This window comes from Hemicordylus capensis, chromosome 5, assembly GCF_027244095.1.
Source record: "Hemicordylus capensis ecotype Gifberg chromosome 5, rHemCap1.1.pri, whole genome shotgun sequence".
Lineage (NCBI taxonomy): Eukaryota > Metazoa > Chordata > Lepidosauria > Squamata > Cordylidae > Hemicordylus > Hemicordylus capensis.
The window spans coordinates 87,770,721-87,796,155 of NC_069661.1; the positions used below are offsets into that span (position 1 = coordinate 87,770,721).

The 25,435-nt window shown below is 43.5% G+C and overlaps 1 protein-coding gene and 1 pseudogene across 2 annotated transcripts in view; both read left to right on the forward strand.

Annotated features, from left to right (window-relative positions):
* The window catches only part of LOC128328487 (plasma kallikrein-like), a 40,099-nt gene extending 17,683 nt beyond the window's left edge, over positions 1-22,416 (forward strand). Inside the window, exons 6-15 of one of the 2 annotated variants that reach the window (XM_053258524.1) lie at positions 752-861; positions 1,601-1,760; positions 3,197-3,306; positions 3,439-3,598; positions 3,696-3,811; positions 8,034-8,208; positions 10,463-10,638; positions 10,828-10,923; positions 14,169-14,308; positions 22,066-22,416. In XM_053258524.1, coding sequence (XP_053114499.1) covers positions 752-861; positions 1,601-1,760; positions 3,197-3,306; positions 3,439-3,598; positions 3,696-3,811; positions 8,034-8,208; positions 10,463-10,638; positions 10,828-10,923; positions 14,169-14,308; positions 22,066-22,221 — 1,399 coding nt within the window. In that variant the 3' untranslated portion in view covers positions 22,222-22,416. The remainder of the gene's footprint in view (positions 1-751; positions 862-1,600; positions 1,761-3,196; positions 3,307-3,438; positions 3,599-3,695; positions 3,812-8,033; positions 8,209-10,462; positions 10,639-10,827; positions 10,924-14,168; positions 14,309-22,065) is intronic. The other variant, XM_053258525.1, reaches the window with a different exon arrangement.
* Positions 22,417-25,015: 2,599 nt separating this feature from the next.
* LOC128328651 (uncharacterized) lies at positions 25,016-25,114 on the forward strand (annotated as a pseudogene).
* The last annotated feature ends 321 nt before the right edge of the window (positions 25,115-25,435 follow it).

Consider the following 25,435-nt stretch of genomic DNA (forward strand, 5'->3'; position numbering starts at 1 on the left):
GAATTGGGCAATACTTATGAATTGCTATTCTAATAAAAGATTTGATTCACAACTACAGTCAAACCTTGCACCTGTTTTATGATTTTCTGTAGTTTTCTACTCTATGTAAGTATCACTTTCTGGAAACGTTATCTTGTTAAAACTTTTAAACTTCTCATAACATGGGCATCCACAGGACTTTTTCTGGGGTGCGGAGTGTGTGTGTGTGGGGGGAGGGAGCCAGCAATCCTATACACAGTTACCTGGGAGTAAAATTGTAAAGTTGTGCCATTGAGTATTAAATTCACTGGGAACTGGCTCAAAATGTGTGTGTTTGTGTGTGTGTGTGTGTGTGTGTGTGTGTGGAGACTGCCCCCTCTTGTACCCTCTCCAGGCACCCATGAGATGGACAATATCTAGGTTTTATTTCCCTTGTGCTGTATAGTCAGGCATGGGGATGGTTGAGAATCTGAACTCAAGCTGGTAATGACCTGGGACAATGGCTACTGGGGGAAAGAGGGCATGAAAGAAGCACAAAGAGGGCTGGCTTGAGAAGGTGAATCGAAACTCAGGGCGGAGAAACAGAGGGTATAGAAACAGAAAGCTTCTAGGCGGGGATGAGTTACAAACACAATATACTGAGTTATTAACTTGAGTTCCTGAGTCTCAATTACCCCCATGTCGAACTTGACTTGATCAGGCAGTCATTAGGCTAAGTAGCCTGAAAAATTGGGTGCATTTGAAAATATTCGTTCCTGCTTGCTCTTTTTAGCAATAAATGCTTCTTGAAGCATAGTGCCACAGGGACACCAACCCAGATAAGACAGCTTGCAAATGTTATATCGGGATTCTCATTAAAACCCTGTCAACTTGCTGAAACAGGTAAATATCTATATATAAGATGAATGGTACATTGTAGGCTGTTTTAATACAATGCAAGGTGTACAAATATATACCATAAGGTTACAGTATAAAATTTTGCAGGGCACTAGTATACACTGGGAGATGATGTGGATGTGAATCATCAAACATAATCATTTTAAACATTATTTATAATTTTTTCTTATTATTATAAATTTATTTATTCACCTTATTATTCACCTTATTATTATTATTATTATTATTATTAGAAATTTATTATTTCTCTATGTAAACTGCTTTGGAAACTTGTTGAAAATCATTGAAAATTCACAAAGTATTTCACAGATCATCTGCTTTTTATTAATATATTCTCACAACAATCTTGTGTGGTAGGCTAGGATGAAAGATAATGGATGACCTGATGATGAATTACTCAAAATAGTCCTATTGAAATTAAAGACAAGTTAAGCAATGCCTAACTTGTCCTTTTAATTTCAATGGAAATTACTTTGAGTAATTTCCCTCATATCAGCCCGTGATTTGCCCAAGCCACTGAATTAGCTTCTGGCTAAGCTCAATATTTATTTAGGGAACAATTGGTCTTGTATTTATTTTTATTTTTCCTGGAAAAGGCAAATTCTGGAAGAATGGAGAACTTCAGACTCTGTAGCTCACTGGCTGAAGTGGCTATATCCATGTTTCTTGATCTTCTGATGAGTGCATGAAATATTTTGACCTTGTATGTTCCATTTCTATGCAGATTGTCAGATGGATATTTTTCAACATCAAATGTTTTCTGGGACTTCCATTGCAAGTGTTTTGACACCTGACACCTTTGTATGTAGAACAATTTGTACTTACCATCCAAACTGCTTATTTTTTGCTTTTTACAACAGTAAGTGGGACGTAAAAAAACAAAGGTGAGTATAAGCATGGAGTAACTTGAAGATGTCCTGCTTTTCCCTAACTTTACAGTGGCATAACAAGAGGTGGTTATACTTTCTTGTAACATGATTCAAAGATACTATGAATAATGATTACTAAGAAATGTCTAGGGTGATATCAACATGTGGCAAATGCAAGGGTCCTAGAGAGTCTGCCACCACTGGTGCCTGCCTGTCTGGATCCTGTTTGTCAACACTCCTGAGTCTCAGTGCCACTGCAGTTGGAGAGGAAATGCCATTTCCCCAGAATGCCCCAGCCCATTCCCTGAGTTAGTGTTGCTCTGGAGCAAGGAGATCGGGCTAGGGCATTGAGAAAATAGTGCCTTCAGGGGCGTAGCAAGGTTGGAGTGGGCCCAGAGACAAGATTTTAAAATGGCCCCCCTCACTGAAGCTCAGCTCATGAAGTAAAGAAATCTTAAATGAAGCTGAATAGTGGTAACAAAAAGCGCGCGCGCACACACACACACACATCCCCTATGTGCCACAATAGAACATCATCCTAAATTATTTTTTTTTTTAATGGTTTTGTAAATTGTGGACGATGCAAGTCATTTCATGGTACTAAAGAAAGACATGCTGTTCTGGTAGCTCCAGGTCTTAACACTCACATCATTTTCCGAGGATGAATACAACTGAAGGAAGCCTGGGCGGGTGCGCAGCTGGAAGAGTCAGTCATGTGACTTGCCTCTGGGCGGGGGCAAGGCAGTGGGCCCCCAGACAACTTGTTCCCCTTGCCCTATTATAGTTACACCCCTGAGTGCCTTCACTGCAGCTGTGGTGCTGTCAAAGAGAGCGTGGAGTGCCTGCTGCCACTGCTTCTGCCTGTCACTACCCAGTAGGCCTGCCAGGTACAATCTGGGTGGGGCCTGAAAGGTATATTAGGTGGCAGTGATAGGGAACAGCGGTGATAGTGCTCTTTGCTGTCAGCCCCAGTATCATGGCTGGAACAGAGGCATCATTTTACCAAAGCCCCAGCCTGGCCTCTTGTTGTAGAGTAGAGTAACACTGCATCGAGGGGCTGGATGGGGAAATGATGCCTCTGCTCCAGTGGGAGTGGTGCTGAGAATGAGCAATGCCCAGTGAAACCAATAACCCCCAAACATGTAGACCATGGCAGGCTGCCATAGTCTACCAGCAGTCTACCACCCTTATAGGTCAGGGCTATCCCACCACCCTTATAGGTCAATCAAGATCCACAATGGTGGCTGAAGCACAAAGCAGATGCCCAGCAGAAGGCCTCAGCCGAACACAACCATGGCACCGTCTTAAGCAAGCAAGGCCATGTCAAAAATGAGAAGGCAAAAACTAGACAAAACCTGCATAAAGCAATCTGACCTTGGAGAAATAAAAGGGTCCTGGAGGTAATAGAAGTTATGTTATCAACATTAGTTCTGAATTTGTTTTTGTTTTAGGTATGTCTGTCACATGATGTCATCAAAAAGTGGAAGGCCAGATAGTATTTTAGAAAGGAGAAATGCTGCATCAGGTTACAGTCTTCTAAACTGCCGGAAAGCTACACCTGGTAATGCATGTTATACTTATAATATATCCCCCCAGCCCAACTCACAAAATAGATCAGTTTCTTGTCTATGTAAAGCTAATTTACCGGTGGTTTTTGTTTGTTTGTTTGTTTGTTTGTTTGCAATGTTTGCAGCCTGTCATTTGCACACTTTCTCCAATGTAAGCTTTTTGGGGACAGAACTGAACATGGAATATACTGATGGGCATGAGGCATGCCAGCAGCTTTGTACGGCCACAGTTCGCTGCCAGTTTTTTACTTATTCTCCCAACAAAGTATCATGCAACTCAAAAGGGTAAAATTTCAGGTTTTTTAAAGTATTAAAATTTACTAAAAATATTGTATGCTAATGAACCTTTTTAGCATGATTGCATGATTTCTTGTTTCTATAGTCAGTGCAAATGCTACCTAAGAATGGCTGCCAATGGCTCTCCAGAGGGAATTGTGTCTGAGAATGGAATGGTTTCTGGCTATTCTTTAAGATTGTGTCAAGTTAAAGACAGTCCTGGTGAGTAAATTGGAGAGTATGCAGCTGACTTGTCTGCTTGTGGGCTTCGAGACATCTAGCCAGCCATTGTTGGAAAAGAGCATGCCAGACTGGATAGAGCTATGCAGTGGCAGACTGGGTCTAAAAATACTGGTTGCCAGGAGACAAAGGGGGCCCACCCACAACTATAAGGCTATCATTTACTTTTTATAAGAAATAAATAAAATTTTCAAAAATACATAAGTGGGAAAAAGGTACAATTAAAATTTTTGTGAAATGTATATTTTTTAGTAATTACAGTGTACATATATTCTACATATTACTGGCAGTATACAGTACAGATTGTTATAATTGAATTTTTAATTTTTTAATTTTTTTTAAATAAATGGTGGATATTTTTAAATAGTTTGCTTGTACTGAACATTTGACACATTAACAGGTAGTTCAAAAGCATATTTCATGCAGTTCACTATATTAAGAGCAATCGTTTGAGTACACTAGATGATTGTGCGAATCTGTCAATAATTGCTTCTGTATCCAGTTCATCTAACAATTCCTTTTCAATGGATAGCAACCTGTATGATTCCAAGTTCTCCTCAGACAGTGAATTTCTTAGCCTTGTCTTTATGATCTTTAGCTTTGAGTCAGAGAAGGGGCAATTCTGGAAGAGATACATCAGGCAAGATCTGGAGGGAAAGAGGGAGTTCCCCTCTTTCCCCTCTTTCCCTCCAGAAAGTATCTTCGAAAAATGATTTTATCATTTTTTAACATTAAAATAGTAATATGACGTAAATTTTAGTTGCATACAGTAATAATATTGGAACTTCTATTATATTTTCAAACTACTAAAAGGTCATTAACATTTTTAACATATTGTCTAATGTTTAAGGGGCCCCACTTCATCAGGGGCCCACAGGGCCCACTTGCCATTGGGCAAGCTGACACCCTGGCCAGTCCGCCACTGGATCTATGGTATGGTCCAGCAGAGCTCACAGAATGTATTTCACATCACTGACAACTGTTTAGATATGTTGATCTATATAAGCTCTAAGGCAGAGCATTACTCGCTCAGGAGAAGTTTTCAGGCCTGCTTCTCTCTTCCTTTCCAGCCAATACTGTAAATCTGATTGGCTTGCTGAGTTAGGTCATTTCTTTGAATGCTCAGGGTTGCCTTCCTTTCCTTTCCTATTAATTTATCTCTAGTTTCTTCCTCCACAAAGCAGTGCCTTTTGCTTCCTGTCTGTCCTGCAGTAAAGTTCTCCTGGAATTCAAGGGGCTTGATGTTAATATCTATTATTCTGAAAATATAAATTATTGCACAAGCTGCCATTTTGTAATGGGCCCTGCCTCCCCAAGCTGCCAATCTGTGACTGGCTATGTCTCTCAAGCTAGTATTTCCTGTTGGTAGTTCTTAAGCCTTTGGCAGAGAAAAGAAAGAAAGAAAAGAAGTTCCTTGAAGCCTTATGTCTTCCCACCTCTGATGGATTAAAGTTCTCCTTTAAAAAAAAAATTACACTAGGTGCATTCTGCATCTAAGAGTTACATCTAACCAGAGCCTAAATAAATTGATATAGGGCTTCAAAGCTTAACACCAGCACTCTGAATTTGATAATGGTATTTAGTATTTGACTAGTTGATAATTGACAAACAGTGGCATTTTGTCCAGGAGACAATTTAACAGTGGACACTTTGAGATTTTATATTTGATGCCTACCAAAATAACTAAAGCATGCTAACATGTCTGACTAGAAATTTTGCAATAAAATTTTACATTCAAAACTTCTGCAGCAAAACTGGAACATTCAGCATAATTAGCAAATATTTGTTTACTACTACAAATATTTATATACCGCTCTTCAACCAAAGTTCTCAAAGTGGTTTACATAGGAAAATGCATAAATAAGACGATATATTCCCCAGAATTCAGAAGCTTTAGATTTCTTTTCTTTGTACTTAATAGAACACTCAGCTTTGTAAGCCAACCTTTCCTGTGTTTTATAAAGCAAAATCTAGCTGTTTAGAATTTTACTCATGTCCCTGAACTTTTCGTGGTAGCTCTGCGCAAACATTTCTGTGCAAATATTAATGTGGTAGCTGAGCTCTCTCTAGCCGCAAAGTGACCATCAGCTGCTGTTTGCTGGCATGTGTTTACTTTCTGTCTTCAAAGAGCTTCATGGAGCAAGCCTCTTTAAGGCTTAATTTGTGATGGGGCTCACCAGGCCTCAGCCCCCAAACCAGACCTGAATGCCAGGTCTAAGCCCTAGAGATTAATAGCCCTAGAAAACAGTAAGCACTAGACAGTGATGATAAAGAAGGGAATGCATTTGGATATGCTCAGTGTGCATTCCCAGTACTGCTTATTAAAGACAATTGTTCTCTGCACATCTTCTCAGCAGGCCCTCCTTAGTGTCCTGGGCTCTGGTGTTGTGCGTGGTGCGTGGGCCTGTAGGAGGGCCTTTTCTGTGGCTGCCCCTCTTCTTTGGAACACCCTGCCCCCCAGATTTGTTCAGCCTCCTACTTAGTGGCTTTCAAAGCCCTTCTCATGACCTACCTTTTTTTGCTAGGCTTTTGCCCTTTAAAAATAATAATTATTATTATTGTTATTGTTCACCGTCTAGAGTCTTTGGAGGAGGCTGTATACAAGAAATTTTAAAGAAATACATACATACATACATACATCTGTATTTAAGGAAGAGGGCTTCTGAGTCAGAGGAGGCAACACAAGGAAATTTGAGTCCTGGTATCCTTTGGTCTCTCCTCTTTTCTCTCTCTCTTTTTTTAAAAAAAGAAATAAATCATGGTTGTCTCTTCTTGTGGGGCTGTAGCTCAATGGAATTGCATCTGCTTTGGATGCAGAAGGTCGCAGGTTTAATTCCTGGCATCTCCAAGTAGGGTTGGGAGAGACTCTTGTTTGAAACGGTGGAGAGTCACTGCCAGTCAGTGTAGACAAAACTGAGCTAAATGGACCAATGATCTGACTCAGTATAACACAGCTTCCTATGTTCCTATGTTCTATTTTCAATATTCACAATTTCATTTCCAATACTCGCTAGTTCCATCTGCTGGCTCCACAGAAAATAAATGTTGCTCTGCATCAAATCACCCATTAAACCTTTGCCTTATTACAGGTTATTCGGGCAATTTATCCTACTACGTAAAAGCAAAGCTAAGTTTACCACAGAATGTACACTCTACAAGGAGCTGCAGCTAACAACTACACCTTTATGATGCATGAATTTGAAAGCATGTGTTAGTTACATTCACATAATTTCACACCTTTAGGTGTCCATTTAAAACATCTTAGGCATAGACACAAAAAATGTAATCTGTGAAGTGGCCCAAAGAAAATAAAAAGAACAAACAACAAATCACTGAATAAAATCCAAATGATGTAAATTTAACTCACCTGGAAGCTTTTCACAAGGAGCTTTTGAAGCCCTTTAACTTGCATCTCCTCCTGCATGGAGGGAGTGCCTTTACATATTGGCTAGATTTACCCCAAAGTCCCTGCAGATGATCGGGGAACAGTTCACACACAATTTGGATTTTTTACTCTGCATTGGAGTGCAACCCGATTTATATCTGGGATTAAAAAAAATGTACTATATGTGTCACTTTTGGGGGGACAACTTTGAGTTCGCAGTAAAGCCTCCCTGTAAATTTGCAGTAAAACCTGCTGTGCATAAAAGCCCCTGTGGTGGTATGTTGTAATAAACAAAACTCTGAGGAAACAAATCTCTGAGAGGGAGGAAAGCTGGTCTTGTGGTAGCAAGCATGGCTTGTCCCCTTAGCTAAGCAGAGTCCGCCGTGATAAATGGGAGACTAGAAGTGTGAGCACTGTAAGATATTCCTCTCAGGGGATGGAGCCACTCTAGGAAGAACTGAAGGTTTCAAGTTCCCTCCCTGACAGCATCTCCAAGGTAGGGCTGAGAGAGATTCCTGCCTGCAACCTTGGAGAAGCTGCTGCCAGTCTGTGTAGACCATGGGTTCTCAACCTTGGGTCCCCAGATGATGTTGAACTTCAACTCCCATAATCCCCAACCAAAGGCCATTGAGGCTGGGGATTATGGGAGGTGAAGTTCAGTAACATCTGGGGACCCAAGGTTGAGAATCCCTGTAGACAAAACTGAGCTAGATAGACCAATGGTCTGACTTAGAAATATGGCAGCTTCCTATGTTCCTAAATGCTTGCATTAAAAATACTAAATCAAACTTGGCTGTATAGCTGTAAGTATTCTCTTAGTATGTGTACAGAAACCTAGACTGGATACAAAGGTTGTTGGAGGAACAAATTCTTCAGTTGATGAATGGCCCTGGCAAGTCAGTTTGCATGTGAAGCTATCAACCCAGCGTCATCTATGTGGTGGTTCCATTATTAGTGACCAATGGATATTGACGGCTGCTCACTGTATAGAAGAGTGAGTAACATCCCTGTACAGTAAACAAGAATAATTTGTTTGAATAGCTTCTAACTAGCAAGAGATAAAAAATAGTAATATTAGCAGCAGCTACATATCTCCTAGTTATGGGTATGATGGCCTGCTTATGCTCAACTAATGAATCTACCCTTTAGGGCTAGACTAGATATGGGGCAAGCAACTATCTGAAATGGGACACTTTAGCCCTATTCAGACATTATGTTGTACAAGTGTACAGATGTCTGTACACTCTGACATGTTTTTGTCTGAATGACTGTACCTGCGTTCCTGTTAAGAATGAACTTGGGTACAGCCCTCTCAAATGCATAATAGGAACAAACAGGAAGTGTACTGCTGTACCTGTATTCAATAAAACATGTGAATAACTGTACCTGTGTACAGATCTGTATCTGTGATACACTTATTGCATGTCTTGAACATAATGTGCGCATGGGGCTTTTATGATGTGGCATTCAGTGCTTCATTCTTCCATGTGGTCTTTCCAGAGAACAGTCTAAGGACACATGAAGTAGTTGCATTGTTGAGAGCTACTGTCTAGGAGACTATGTATCTCCATCTAATTCACGCTGAGCTTCCCGAGTGAGTTATAGGAAGAGCAGCATATAAGTGAAACGGATAATTTTTTTTTTGAAAGGACTCCTTGCTTCAGGCTTGTGCTTATTGTTTGTTCACCTTCCTCTTACATCTAGAGAGGAGAAGTGGGGGGATGATAATAGAAACAGCCAGAAATGTGGTAAAGGTCTTTGGATGGCTGAGCTGAGAAGCAAAATATTGCCTCTCTTTGCTTCCCACTCCCTTTAGCATTTAAGGGGTGTGTGCGGGTTAAGGAGAAGAGGTTGCTTGCTGGGAAACCTTTCTTGTCACCTTGGCCACCTTTCAAGGCTTGAAAGGGGGTCGGAGCAATAAGAAGATGCCATCAATAGGCTCTTCTTCTTAACCCACATTTTAAAGGCTTGCAGTGGTGGATTAACGGAGAGGCAGAGTAGGCATTTGCCTATGGCGGCAAAATTTGAGGAGCAAATTTTGCCCCTCCTCAAATTTTGCTGCCCCTCTCTGTGGGCAGTGGAAGCTGCAGCAAAGGTGGAGTGGGTGAGGAGAAAGTCCCCTCCTTAACTTTGGGGGGGGGGAGGCAAAAAGGTGAAAGGGCGGCAAAAGTCTTTTTGTCTATCGGCAGCAAAATGCTTAATCCTCCCCTGAAGGCTTGCAAGGGCTATCGGAATATCTCTTGCAAGGGCTATCGGGATATCTCTTGCAAAGCTCTGCAATGGCACTGGGCAAAGAAGTTTTGCTAGCAGCCCTTCTCCTTATGTGGAACCCTTACAAAGACTTTAGCCCCATTCACACATTATGCGCAACACTTGTACAATGCATGTATAGTGTACACAGGTACAGATCTGTACACAGATTCAGTCATTCAAACAAATATATGCACAGTCTTCTGTAAACCCGTACAGCATAATGTATGAATTGGGCTTTTGTGAGGGCTGCATGGGTAACTTGCAGATTGATCCTTGGAAGGTTCTGCAAAGATGCCACTCAAGGAAGGTGGGGTTGCTGGCAGTTCCCTTCCTCGTATGGAAGGGTGCAAGGGTGGGATTACCCTTGCAAGTGGGATTCTTGCAAGGGTGGGATTGAGAGCTCCCACCCTTTGGAGGAGGCAATGAACCCATTTCCCTCTACCTCATGTTTGCAGTGGTAGCCTCTTCAAAAAGCAGAGGCCAGGGAAGTGGAAGTAGCGGGAAAAGTGTTTAATCATTTCTTAATTCTTCAACTTCCAGGTTCCCTGCCTTTTGACTAGGTAGAGGACTCAATGTGGCAGGGAGGGAGAAGGAGTAAAGGACAGCAGTGGTGGGTGGCACAGTACAAGAAAACATATCTTAGAGGGTGGCAACATGTTCAGGTGGGGTGAAGCTGTTAGAGGTGGCTGCTACCTGCCACCTCTACCTATCTACCACTTGAGGCAACCACCTCACCTGGCTTCATTCGCAGAGTACCTCTGGAGGCAGCAGGTTAGCCTACACATGTTCTAAAGGGCTTCTTGGAGTTTGGGGTGGAGGAATAAAGCACAAAGGACAGTAGCTATGAGGAATTAGTGTTTGTTGTTAAGAATACTAATGAGAAGACTATAAGAGAGAGGGAAGAGATGGATCTATGCTTTCTGTGGAAAGCAGCCTTGAACTAAAAAAAAATACACTGTCTAATCTGGGGATTCTTTTGTTGTTTCTCGGCTTAGCCTTCCACTACCTCAGGTTTGGCGTGTTTACAGTGGCATTTTGAAACAGTCAGAGATACGTGAAGGCACTCCTTTCTTCAGCGTTCAAGAGATTATTGTTCATCCTAACTATGACTTTTCAGAGAGAGGATATGACATCGCTTTAATGAAACTGGACAGACCTATGAATTTCAGTGGTATGTGAAATTTTAACTTAACTTAAGGAAATCAGCACTGCTATCCCTCAAGCAAAAATAAGCTGGCTTTAACCAGTTATTGTTCCATCCAGTTAGAAAATAGCATTAGAGTTCCATTAGGAATGTGGCATATTTTATAATGAAAGTCCCCCACATTAACCAACCTAATTCTTTTAAATGGAAACTTAGACTCACAACAACCAATCTGCCTGCCATCCAATGAAGAAAAGGACATGGGCTATACGAACTGCTGGGTGACTGGATGGGGCTACACAAAAGAGAGAGGTACTTAAAAATAAACCTTAGAAGTATGCAGTACCTGTTTTTGTAAATGAGAATTTAGAATATTTGCATATCGCTTTTCAACAAAAAAGTTATCAGTGGCTGACAAAGCAAAAGAAGTGTGTGTGTGTGTGTGTGTGTGTGTGTGTGTGTTGGGGGGAGTTCCTATCCCAAAGGGGATCACAATTTTTTTTTAAAAAGCCAGGAGAGTCACCAGCATACAGTCACTGGGAAAGATACTATGCTGGGTTGAATAACTGGTCTCCCATTGCTGAATACAACAAAACCACCATTTTAAATAGTGGCTACTATCGTCCAGGTAAATGAGGTAATGATGTTAGAATATGGGCTGGTTCAGACAATATTTCATTCACTGATCCGAGCACACACAATAGGTTTAAACTAGTATTTGTAGCAAATGTGGAGAGAGGATGAACAGAAACTCCCCCCCACTCACCCTGTTAGGAAAAAGTGTCCTGGTATATTAGAAGGGAGAAGGATGTGTGAGCTCTTTATCATGACTCCATCATGTGTGCTAGTGTAACCTTCCATCCAGAGTCCACTCCAGAGACCAACATTGTAGGAAGGAGTCTCATCAGCTGCTCCTCAAGCTTAACTGAAGTTCTTAGGCTTCAGCTCTTGGTGCTGACTCTTGGAAAGAAGGAATGATACTCAGAGGGGGAAAGCCACTCTTCTCTTCTCCTTTTCAGTAGTTCTGTCTTTCCTCTCTCGCTTATCTTTCTGACTCAAACTCTCCTTCTTCATAATCTAATATCTCTTCCAGATCGCCTTCATTTTTCCACTCTCAAAATCTCTCCTCAGAAAACTCCATCTCCCTCAATCTGTCTCTTACAACATCTCTCCTGGGCTCACTTCTCATCCAAAAGAGGCTAGACAGACACACAGACACACTGAGGTGCTTCACATGATTGCTGTGAAGTGCCTCAATGAGGTTTGGGGGAGAGCATGCTTAGCCCGCTCTCCCTGCAGACGATCGGATTGGCCGGCCACATGACTGCCGACTCCATCACGGAGCCAGTGGGGGATGCAGAAATTGGGGTCTGTATGGCCCCCAGAAGTCCCAGGATGCTCCACATGAGTGCATGGGGCACCCTGGAAAGATTACCAAGCCCTCCTGGTTGGGGGGTCTACCGTGTGTTGCCACGTGCTGTGGCAACACACAGCAACAAAATGAGGTTAACGAAGTACCCACTCCATTAACCTCATTTAAGGGGAGGGTGTTTTAGGTGGGCTAGCTGCCTTGGGAACACCAGGCTTGCCCGCGAGCCCGGTGGTTCCCATGAGCACTGGGAAGCAGGCTAAGCTCCCTTAGCCCACTTTCCAGTGCTCGTGGGAAAAGCCTCACTCTCTTACACCAGGGCTGGTGGATGAAATATTGTCTGAATTGGTGCATTATGTCTTTGCATGTGAAGAGTAGGAAAGGGTTCCATTCATAGGAACTATTCTTCCCCTGCTAACTGGGCAAAGAGGCACCTTTTATCGTGGTGATTCTCTTTATTTAGCAGGGGGAGAGTAACTGGCCCTATCCACCCCCAGCACAGTACCTCCAGTGACTGTTGCTGGTGTCTATCTTGTGTTTCTTTTTAGAATGTGAGTCCTTTGGGGACAGGGAGCCATCTTATTTATTTATTATTTCTCTGTGTAAACCACCCTGAGCCATTTTTGGAAGGGCGGTATAGATATCATATTATTATCTTGTTTACACAGTCAGACAGGTGTTATTGACTGGTTTGTTTTATCCAGACATCGAGTCCTTCCCAAGGACCTGGGATGCCAGAATTTTATTGTCAATTGTTATAGATATCGTCGCAGAATATAGGCTGTTTCCAGTAAAGCTGCTTTTTGTAATTGGCTGATGGTGATTTCTGTGACACCTATGGTGTTGAGGTGCTCTTCAAGGTCTTTTGGAACTGCACCCAGGGTGCCAATTACCACTGGGATTATTTTGGTCTTTTTCTGCCACAGCCTTTCAATTTCAATTTGTAGATCTTTGTATTTGGTGATTTTTTCTATTTCTTTTTCTTCTATGCTGCTATCCCCTGGTATTGCTATGTCGATTATTTTAACTTGTTTTTCTTTCTTCTTGACTACAGTGATATCTGGTGTATTGTGTGGCAGATGTTTGTTTGTAGTCGGAAGTCCCATAATATTTTTACATCTTCATTTTCTTCAACTTTTTCAATTTGATGGTCCCACCAATGTTTGGCTACAGGTAGCTTGTATTTTTTGCAGATGTTCCAGTGTATCATCCCTGCTACCTTGTCATGCCTTTGTTTGTAGTCAGTCTGTGCGATCTTTTTACAACAGCTGATTATATTATTATTATTATTATTATTATTATTTACAAAAAGCAACTTTACTGGGAACAGCCTATATTCTGCGATGATATCTATAATAACAGCAACAACATTGATAATAAAATTCAGCCATCCCAGGTCCTTGGGAAGGACTCGATGTCTGGATAAAACAAACCAGTCAATAACACCTGTCTGACAGTGTAAATAAATAAATAATAAGGTAAATGTTGCAATTGGTAATATGTGCTTTTTGCCACAGTAGCCACCTGGTTATCTAAAGCAGTGCTCATCAAAGAGAACTTCCAGACTGTGTACTTGGTCCAATAGAGCAATTGTTACCCTGTTGGTAATGGGCAAATCCACCTCCCAGATAACTGGGATTTCCCATGTCTAGATTCAGTGTAGGTCTATTAACCTGCATCCACTTGATCACAAATTCCCGAAAGAAAACTAAAATCTTAGCAATTCTACTGACTACTCTCACTCCCACCATCCATAATTCCAGAGTCAGTCTCTCACTTGGTATAACCCAGTTATATGATCTGGGGTATATAGGGCTGCTCAGAGGGGTTGCATGCTACTTTCCCCAAATATTCTAAATAGCAGTGTCATGACTTTAAATCTATACTTCTTTGATATTAGAAGGTTGTTCACAGAGCTTTAAGCTGAATTTCCCCCCCAAGGAATCATATTTGATGCACAGATGGGGCAGAATTATGCACCTGGAGTGGATGCTGCATGTCAAGGCCAGGGAAGTAAATCATGCAGCAGGAAATCTCTGCAGATGAATAGTACTTTTGAGCTCACTGGAGCCCTCGATTATTCCTTGTGGCATGATAATGCAATGCATAGTTTGGGAATTACTGAGTTTGCGTGTCATTGGTGCTATCCCGCCCCCCATGTACTTATTTCTGTCACATATCACTTTAGGTGAGATAGAAGATGTTCTGCAAAAGCTCAAAATTCCTTTGATAACAAATGCCGAATGTCAGTCACGGTACCAAGATCAAATAATAAGTAACAAGATGAGGTGTGCTGGCTACAGACAAGGTGGAAAGGATGCATGCAAGGTAAGAGCATCTTATGTGTTACTCAGGGCATATATGTGCTACACATTTAAACCAGTTTAACTGCCAAAGGATCCTGAGAATTATAATTTGGAGAGGATCTTAAATGTGTTAAAAATCGCTAGTTCTTCATTGTGGTCCCTGTACTTCATACTGATAGGCTCTGTGCATGCATGGAGACCCATTCAGGAACGTTCCAAGCTCTTAGTGCTCTCTAGGTTTAGGCGAGTGAAGGCCCCCTCCCCAACCCAGCTATATATAGCAAGGTGCTTCTCCTGCTCCTCAGTTCTTCATCTTCCATTATGTTCTAACCTTATCGCGTCAACCATTCAGAGAACTTCTGGCTCTGTGAGACTTGTCTCTTGCTCTAGATTTTCTTCACTTTTTTATTCTGGTGACCCCTTTATAGAATTTTATTTCACTGTTCCTTTTGGCGTTCTTAATTAAGTGGTTCTCTCCGTCCACCCTCAATCCCCGCATGGGCATATGGCCAGTAAATTCATCTTTAGGAAATGAGGAGGTTGCCGCTCTAAAATTCCATCTCCAGATGGCCACCAAGTCTGCCTCTTGTATCTGGGGGAGTCCCACTTCACAGAGACCTGCCTGTATTGCCAAAATTTTACCTGTTAGGCATGTTGTAATAGAGCTGCCAGATTAAGAGCGCTTTTGTGGGAAAATGCTCTCCTTACCAGGGGCGCACCAAGGTAATTTGGGAGCCCGGACCACGCAGCTGTGGCCCACCCCACGAGGCCACCCCCCAAAACTCCTTTGGGGGGCCTGCCCTGCCAAAGCTCTGCTTAAAAAAAAACCTCTTACTGCGGCTGAGGGCTGGCTGCGGGGGGAGGGGAGGGGAGCAGTCCTTATCCCCTCTCCCTCCCTCCCCCAGCGGTGGTGGGGTAGGAACAGGAGTGACGCTGTGTGCATTTGGGCCAGTGTGTTTAAGCAACTGTCAGGCATGCCTGCGCAGTTTAGAGATCATTACAAGCCTGTGAAGTCACAGGCTTGTGATTATCTCCTTTACGCAGGTGTGCCTCGCATTTGCTTAAAGACCTTGGCCTGAACGGATGGGGCCAGTGCCGCTCCTGCTCCCACCCCACTGCCACTGGGGCAGGGGGAGGACTCTGATAGAGATAGATTGTTAAAAGGCCAAAGCAGGGGGAATGGGGCTGCCTCAATCCCCATTATTCCCTATGGGAGAAATGCAAAAATGGGAAAATATCTTCAAAAACATCATTAAAAATCGCAGGAGTGTCTGATTGCTTCAGTGGTCGGTTGGCAACTCTGGGTGCCTACCACCCACCTCAGTTTTGTGCCCCAAGGTGCTCTACATAGGGAAAAATGGGCCAGTTTGAGTCCCCATTATACCCTATGTATAAACTTTTAGAACCAGTTCAAATTGGGTTCAAATTTGAACTGAACTGGGTGGTGTGTGTGGGTGGGCAGGCAGGGTGTTCATGCAAAACCAAAACCGAACCTACCCACCCTGGTTTGAAGCTGGTTCACATTTGAACCAAACAGGCCAAGCCATTTTTGTGCACATCCCTACAAGCAAGCACCACTGTTTTAAGGTAGTTTATCTCCAGAAATAGATGTAGCTGGCATATCAGTCAAAGCTAATAGAAAACACTCCTGGCCACTGCCTCAACCTGAGATACCAGGGAGAGGTTTGGATCCAGAGGTACTCCCAGACTAAGTACCTGTTCTTTCAGGTGGAGTGTAACCCCATCCAAAACAAGCAGATATAAACCATTTTTTAAAGTTCCAACGTTCCACAATAAGTACCTCTGTTTTGTTGGGATTCAACTTCAGTTTGTTCTCCCTCATCCAGTCCATTATGAATTCCAGGCAGGCATTAGGGAGGTTAAACCATTTCCTGATGAAGTTGTTATGGAGAAATAGATCTGGGTGTCATCAGCATATTAATAACTCAACTGGGAGAGATCATCAGGAGATCTGGTGCTGTTTCATATGGATGTTAAAAAGCACTGGATACAAAATGGAGCCCTGAAGAACTCCATACAGTAGCTCTCATTTTGAAGAGCAATAGTCTCCAAGGGACACCATCTGGAATTTACCCACGATATAGGATTGGAACCACTGCAAAGCAGTGTCTCCCACTCCCAACTCCCTCAGGTGGTCCAGAAGGATACTATGGTTGATGATATTGAAAGCTACCAAAAGGACCAACAGTCACACACTCCCCCTGTTGATTCCTAATTGTAGATCATCCAACATGGCAGCCAAGGCAGTCTCCACCCACCACAGCCTGCCCAAAAGCCAGTTTGAAATGGGTGCAGATAATCTGCTTCCTCCAAGACTTTCTGGAGTTGAGAAGCCACCACCCTCTCAATCACCTTGCCCAATCACCCTCGCAATCACGGGAAGTTTATAATTACCTAACTCTATAATTACCTAAGTCTGAGGGATCCAGTGCAGATTTCTTCAAAAGTAGTCTAACAATTGACTCCTCAGTGCTTTCCAGATTAAACCCTACAACAGTGTCACTATGGATCTGCTAAGTGTGCTTCCATATTTTCTGTACTGTGACATCACAGTCCCTGCGCTGACAGTAGGGATGTGCATCCCTCCGAACCTGTCTGGATGGGTACGGGGGGGGGTTGTAGCTTTAAGGGTGGGGGGGTAGTACTTATCCCCCCCCTCTGCCGCTCTTCCCCCTCTGGCGCTGTAGTTTTTGTAAAAGTTTCTGGGGCGGCAGCGTTCCCTCTGCTGCCCCTGGCCCCGTCGTTAGCCCTGCAGAGCTCCAGTAGCCTATACGCATGCGCTCGTTGTGGCACGCGTGCGCACTTGCCGCTGCGCGTGCGCTCCGTATGCGTCACATGTCGACGTGTGACGCATATGGAGTGTGCGCCGCGGTGGCGGCGAGTGCGCACGCGCGCTCTGTAAACGTCACACGTCGACGTGTGACACATACGAAGCGCGCACGCGGTGGCGGCGAGTGAGCACGCGCGCCAGAACGAGCGCATGCGTATAGGCTACTGGAGCTCTGCAGGGCTAACGACGGGGCCAGGGGCGGCAGAGGGAACGCTGCTGCCCCAGAAACATTTACTAAAACTACAGTGCCGGAGGGGGAAGAGCGGCGGGGGGTAAGTACTACCCCCCGACCTTAAAGCTACAACCCCCCTCCGTGCCGAGCCGCCAGACCGGCTCGGAACCGGACCGGTTCGGAGGCCTCCAGAATGGCCTCCGGACCAGTTCGGGCACACCCCTAGCTGACAGCAAGGTGACGTTCACATTTCCAATGCTATAGTTTGGGTTTTATCTTTGCATTACAGTGCTACAACGTTGCAAGTAGGGATGTGCAAAAAATTTCGGGCACAGAACGATCTGTGCCCAAAATGAACAATTTCGGGTGATTCGGGGCTGAACCGAATCACCCCCGATGTCCCCCGATATTTTTCTGGCACGAGCCAAATCACCCGAATTTCGGGCACGAAAAATTCGGGTGATTCGGTTCACGGTTGATTTTTGGCGATTTTTTAAAGTTTTAGTGACTTGGGGGCATAGCATGGGATCTGAGCAAAAGGAGTGGGGTGGAGTGGTAGTTCCTAATGGGTGCAGGCGACCACCCCAATTTCAGGGGGATTGGGCAAAGGGCTGATTTTTGGTAAATTTCTGAAAATTTCATGTCTTTGGGGCAGATTGGGGCCTATTGGGGCAGAAAGTGGGACCTGGGGCAGAATAGTGGGGTGGGGTGGTAGTGCCTAATGGGTGGAGGCTACCACCCCAATTTCAGGGGGTTTGGACAAAGGGCTGATTTTTTGAGAATTTTTGAAGTTTTAGTGACTTTGGGGCAGTTTGGGGGCAGAAAGTGGATCTGCCCCAAAAGAGTGGGGTGGGGTGGTAGTGCCTAATGGGTGGAGGCTACCACCCCAATTTCAGGGGGATTGGGCAGAGGGCTGATTTTTTGAGAATTTTTGAAGTTTGGGTGTCTTTGGGGCAGATTGGGGGCAGAAAGTGGATCTGCCCCAAAGGAGTGGGGTGGGCTGGTAGATAGTGCCTAATGGGTGGAGGCTACCACCCATCCCCAATTTAAGAGTGATTGGGCAGAGGGGTGAATTATGGTGAATTTATTTGTATGAGGTTTGTCTTCATAAGGTGAAGTGTGCTAAATTGATTACTTCCTCATATTATTCATAGTAAAGGAAAGTGTGAAAAAGTGAAAGTGGGGTCATGAGAGTTGTTTAATTGAAAAATATCTCATTTGCTATGATAGAATGAGAATTCACACCTCAGAAAAAACTTCTGAGGTGTGAATTCTCATTCTATCATAGCAAATGAGATATTTTTCAATTAAACAACTCTCATGACCCCACTTTCACTTTTTCACACTTTCCTTTACTATGAATAATATGAGGAAGTAATCAATTTAGCACATTTCACCTTATGAAGACAAACCTCATACAAATAAATTCACCATAATTCACCCCTCTGCCCAATCACTCTTAAATTGGGGATGGGTGGTAGCCTCCACCCATTAGGCACTATCTACCAGCCCACCCCACTCCTTTGGGGCAGATCCACTTTCTGCCCCCAATCTGCCCCAAAGACACCCAAACTTCAAAAATTCTCAAAAAATCAGCCCTCTGCCCAATCCCCCTGAAATTGGGGTGGTAGCCTCCACCCATTAGGCACTACCACCCCACCCCACTATTCTGCCCCAGGCCCCACTTTCTGCCCCAATAGGCCCCAATCTGCCCCAAAGACATGAAATTTTCAGAAATTTACCAAAAATCAGCCCTTTGCCCAATCCACCTGAAATTGGGGTGGTCGCCTGCACCCATTAGGCAATACCACCCCACCCCACTCCTTTTGCCCAGATCCCATGCTATGCCCCCGAACTGCCCCAAAGTCACTAAAACTTTAAAAATTCACCAAAAATCAGGATTTTTCCCAATCCCCCTGAAATTGGGGTGGTAGACTCTACCCATTGGGCACTACCACGCCACCCCAAAATTTTGCCCCTGGGCTCCTTCCCCCCGAATCGATTCGGATTCGGATTCGGATTAAATCTGAATCCGAACCGAATCAAGGGTGATTCGGGTGACCCAGATTCGGGCACAAAACAGAACAGGGGTGATTCGGTTCGGGTCCGAGCCGAATCACCCGAAATCCCGAATTGCAAACCCCTAGTTGCAAGTCAGTTGCAGAAAGATAGTTGTATTTTCCCATTGTAGAATTTGAGACTCTGGGGGTCGTTTTCAATATAATCCTGCCAAACGGAAGCATTTTACTGCTGTTCTAGGGTGTAATCTGGAAAGCGCACTTGATACAAGGAGGCATCCTGCTCTCCCTCAGAGAGGCATTAATGAAATTAAGAAGACCCTCTCTAATAATATCCTTGCTAGATCATATAAGCCATGTTGGGCAAGGGTCAAGAGAACAAGTGATAAGGTGAACCTCTCCAAGCAGCTGGTCCGTGTCCTCAGGAGTCACAAACTAAAAATGATCCAGTCTAACCATACACGGAGAGTTGCTGGACACTCCCATAATTTACTCTGCAATAACTGTGGAATCCAATTTGGCTCAAATTCAAGAAATAGTATCCACAAAAAACTCATCAAAAGTGTTACAGCATGTGACTGATGGTTCTAAGTTCTGGTTCAAGGGAGGAGGGGCATGTTGTAGCCCTCTTACAATCTGGGACAACTCAGTTGTGGCTCACAAGATATATAAAAATAAAAAAGTAAAATACAACAGCAAAGTAAAAACATAGATAGCAGCTGTTTAACAATATATTAGAATATATATCAATTTCAAGCAGCAGAACTTTTCACCATCTGTCTGAAGAAAAGGAGGGCACACCTGTGCTGCAACCACTGAGAAGTTCCTGCCTCTGGAATTTGACTTGCAGTCAAATGTTGTATTAATGGCAGCCCAGGCAGCAGGGCTCCATAGCTGATATAGAAGAATGTATTAATGGAACTGCCCTGGGGTGATTGGTAGACACCCCCAAAATTGTGTTCGGGCTTGCATGGGGAAATTAGCTCAGAAAGTAACAGTTCTGCATCAGATTAAATTTGTGCAAAGTTGTGTACCCAGGAAATGATTGGATTGAGGCAAGGTATAAGTTTCAAAAATCAAAAGAAAGTATTTATTGTAGGTAGGAGTACAGCGGAAGAAATGTATGGTTAAAGCAATAGTACTAAATTATTAGTAATATTACTGCAAAGAGGTGTTTTTGCTTAAAGACCTAATTATATACATTCCCAGGTGGGCAAGAGAAAGAGACTTTTAGAGAGAGAGAGGTGGTTGGATTTAAGAACGGAGAATAGGGATAGATATGGGCCCAGTGAGGGGCAAATGGTCATATAACCTGATTTGGGCAAAGAGACGTCGGGGCTCCTGGAACAACCAAAGGATCTCGTTCCTCAGGGACAGCTCAGGCAAAGGCAAGTGCAATGAGACTAGAGGGATTAGTTGACAGAGGTGAATCCATGGGGGTGCTTCCTCTGTGGAACCAGCTTCCTATGTTTGTGAGGAAGACTGGGTAGATCAAGTTGGGCAAGAAAGCCAGTCTGGAGAGCTGAACACAGCCTGGTGTGGTGGCCTGTGACCTGTAAATCACCCAAGCAGCTGGTGACTTGGTAGTTGGTACACAAAGAGCAGACTGGATCATGGAATTGGGGCCTGATATATCCCAATTCATGTCCTGGGGGAACATTCCAATTGACCTTTTTTGCTGAGTATGTGTGTTGGGTGGAACCAGCAAGGATTCCATTGTTGCTGATTGCTCTTCCTGAGTGTAACAATGTGGAATTGCCGAGGCAAGCCAAAGCTGATTGTCATGAAAACAGAGTGCATAGACATGAGAAGAGGAAATCTGCATGGATGGAGAGTCCAGTAATCCAATCAGTACTTTTAAGGAGTGCATCTCTAGGTCCTTATCACTGACTCAACCTCTTTTATGAGGGAGGTGAGCTACTGCTGCAAGCCTTAGCTGCATTCTTCCTGCTGAGTTGATCAGTGCATTCGCTTGCTGCTATCCTTCGCAAAAGGAGGGGAGGGGCTGAAGCAGGTTCACTTCAAGTGCAGAGTGGCCTTGACTGGAAGTTAACCTGCTTTAGTTAACTTCTGGGGTTAGGGTTAGGGTTATCTGAATGTTTTTGCTGGTTTTTGATGGTTTTTGCACCAGTTTTTTTCTAAACGTGTTAGTATCCATGTGTGAGGCAATGAGTCGAAGGCTTTCTTGTAGTCAATCCATGCAACACTTAGCTCCTGATTGACAAAATGATTTTAGAAAATTGCAAGAGAAGAAAAACCAATCTATGTGTCCCACATAGGGAGGGTGTGCATCTGCTCTCCTTTTCCAATTTGCTTGTTGTTAGTAGCCAAATCTAGGGGTGAAAAGCCTACTGTGAACTAATTGACCTGCCTCCATGTGCTACAAATGGAGAGCTCACAATGCTGTGAGGCATCTGAGCATGTCAAGAGTGAGATCTTCCAAGCCTGGGGACTCAAACATAAGCGGGGGGGGGGGGGCGCTTCTGAGATCTGGCAGAAAAGCATTGCTAGTAACAAAGGTTCACATAACCTTGTCTGAGATCTTTCAGGGTTTTCAGGACCAAAACCAGCACTTTCAATTGAGTCCAGACACAAATTGGTAACCAGTGTAATATTTGTAAAATGACTTTTGGCGGTTGTTAATTTGAATATTTTATTCAGGAAGCATTTTATTCACTTTACCTAGGCATATGGAGACACAACTTACATTGTATGCATTTCTTTTTTCCTTGCTATAGGGAGATTCAGGTGGCCCTCTTTCATGTAAACACCAGGGGCTCTGGTATGTGGTTGGCATTACCAGCTGGGGTGAAGGATGTGCTCGTCCAGAGCAGCCAGGCGTTTATACAAATGTGGCTGAGTTTGTAGACTGGATTCTAGAAAAAACCTCATAGTATAAGAAATATTCAGTGAGATAATTGTATCTGTAAAATAATGTCATTTTCAAACACCTTTGGAATTCTCTGAGAAATGCTGAAGTTCTGGAAATCTACTCTCTCATCTTACCAAAGTATAGCAGAGTTGGAAAACAAAACAATTGTTGTAAATGTATGGAATGAAAAGAAAATGAAAATAAAATTTAAAAAATCCTTTCAAGTAGCAAGTGTTATTTCTAGGTGCACATGCTGAGTTGACTAATGTGTGTTCTTATCTATGGATAAGCTATTCTAATCTACAGAGAAAGAATGCATGGCCATATCTTTTACATGATCCCCACCGCACGTTAAGGTCATCTGGGGAAGTCCGTCTGCAGTTGTCACCAGTTTGTTTGGTGACGACTCAGAGGGGGGCCTTCTCTGTAGCTGCTCCTGGACTGTGGAATGCACTCCCAGCGGAAATTCGTAATCTTGATTCTTTACTGTCCTTCAAGAGAGCCCTTAAAACCTATCTGTTTGGCCTGGCCTTTCAGGGTTTTTAATCAGTTTTAATTGTTTTAATACCTGGTTTTCAGGGTTTTAATTGTTTTGATAGTTTAATTGTTTTTTAAGTTGTTTTAAATTGGTATTTATATTTATATCTCTGTTTTAATTGTTTTTAATGTTTTCTGTTTTAATTGTAAACCGCCCTGAGCCATTTTGGAAGGGCGGTATATAAATCAAATAAATAAATAAATAAATAAATATTAAAACTAGTGACACTTATGGCCTCATGCTGAACATGTTTACTCACTAGCAACTCCCAATAAATCTAGAGGGACTGATTTCTATGGAATGACCTGATCCTATACAGAATTCAGTGAGTTTAGGCATGCCTTACACTGCAGAGGATCCGGCTATGAGTATCAGCTATAAAATGCACTATTAGCCGCTGCCTCGGCCAAAAGAGACGGAGGCCGGGGGCGGAGCGGAGGCCACTTAAATATTTTTTAAAAGGCACCTGCAGCCGACGCCGCCGACCCTCCCTCCCAGCTGACCCCCCCCATTAAGGGCCAAATCGGCCCAGCCACTTGCCCCCGCAGCTTCCGCCGCCGACCAACCGCCCGCCCACCCAGCTGCCGATACCTCCTTGCTCCCGGAACACATCCTCCGCTTGATCCGCTTCTCGATTAACAGAAGGAGAGAGGTGCTCGCATGCAGAGCTCCACTCTCTTTAAAGTCTCTTCCCGAACTGGCGCTTTGCGTCCTTGCCGCCCAAATAGAAAGACAGCTTGTCTCCCTCCCACAAAAGGATGTTACAACAGAGACAGCAGATAGATGTATTTCACTGCCAGTGCCACAGCCAAGAAAGAGCTATTCAAAATTAAACAGAAATGGTGAATCTAGGAGGGAAAAGAAGTATTTTCTGCTAAATATTCTGAAGTCTAATATATTTATCCAGTTTAAGAGAATGATTGGCTAGCACAAAAATCAGGAATCAAATGACAACAAAATGGGATGTATATTTATTTCTCTGCATAAGAATCTTTTTCTCCTACTGCCACTAGGTGGTGGTTTGGCTCTGATCAGTTATGCTGTTTTTGCAAGCTTCCTGCAGAAAGAGGAGAAATGAAACTGAATGTGAATCTGCAACTATCCAGAAAAGGAGAATCTGGTAGATGAAGTTTCCTGGATATCTGTGGGAGATGTGTACAGAAAGGGTACCCACACATTAAAAAAGAAAAGAAAATTGAAGTTATATTGTTGTTGTGTGTCCCCCCCCCGCCCCGTCCTTTCTTCTTCTTCTTCTTCTTTCTTCTTTCTTCTTCTTCTGCAAATCCAACACAAGCAAACAAATGAGGAAGAAGAGGGTAGGGGGAGGCTATAGAGGACTGGATGCTCACAAAGCAAGAAGAGTTGGGACCAGATATGGTAAACACAGGTCTGTTCATCACAAATAGTTATGCACAGATGTTAGGACCCACCTGGACTCCAACCTGGAGGATACCCTTTCAGAGAAGGAGCATGCCCCAGCTGAGACCCCCTGCCCCAGTGAAAGCATCCTAGATTCAATAGACTCTGAAGAGCTAGAGCTCGTCTTCCCTTTTGCAGTGGTCCCCTTAGAGAAGACCTGGAATGCTGGGAATCTGGTGCTCCCCAGTGAGGCTCCTGTCCAATCAATGATTGCCCTCCATTGCTGCTGGGACCCCAGGAGCAGAGGCAATGCCGTGCCAGAGCAAAACACAACACCAGAAGTGAAGTGCTTGCCTGGCTGCTCAGAACCTCTTTGGGAGGAAGGCGAGGCTAGCTCAAGCACCAGTGTTGGATCAAGGCTTGCCTGAGCTCCAGGAAGGGATGGGGCTCCAGGCTTCTACACGACCTCTCCATTTGCAGCCAGCCTGAATCTTCATTAGATAACACAGAAATATCCTAAATTACCCCACTCACAAGCCCCCACACCAACCATCCACTGGCATACATATATTCATACACCTACCAAAATGTGCTAACTACAGAAAGAAACTATAGCTAATTCAAGATTGTGTGGACATCTCCTGTCGGACTTTGCTTGCGATCAGACAAACCTAGCTATGTTGCTTGAGATTTCATTGCTCTGTTCAGACAAATATATCCAGTGGAAAAACCAGTCTGGATGGCCTGGAAAACTAATAAAAATGTAATATATATTTTCTGCAAATATCTTTATAGAAATCACAGTAAAATACAACATGAGCTGTTATTTCTATGCTTCTCATATAACAACAGAGACATTCAGCATATGGTACTTTCTTGACTCACCCTTCCAAAACTGCCATGTGTAGTGCACTGAAACGTGCCAACACATATACTAAAATTGGAATGATACAGAGAAGATTAGCATTGCCCCTGCACAAGGATGACATCAAATTCATGATTGATAGAGGTGCCTATGTGGAGAAGGAAAATTAAATCTCCCCCCCAACAACATGGTCTCAGTCTGGATCAGGGCCCCTTGGCTGCTACTTGCTTTGGGAGGGAAGCTTCCAAATAGCATCAATGCACATATACAAAACAAGAAAAGCAAAATAAAGGTACAACATTCAGGTTGAGTCTAGTTTGGTCCTCACACCACCGTTTCCTACAGCTCCCATGTTCCAATTGTTCTCCAAATTTGCTGCAGCAGTATGCTTTTTAAACTTGCAACAAATTGCTACCTTCAGATTCTTATCTATAGTTGCAGGTCTAATAAGTCAGCAATGTTGACTTAATGGAG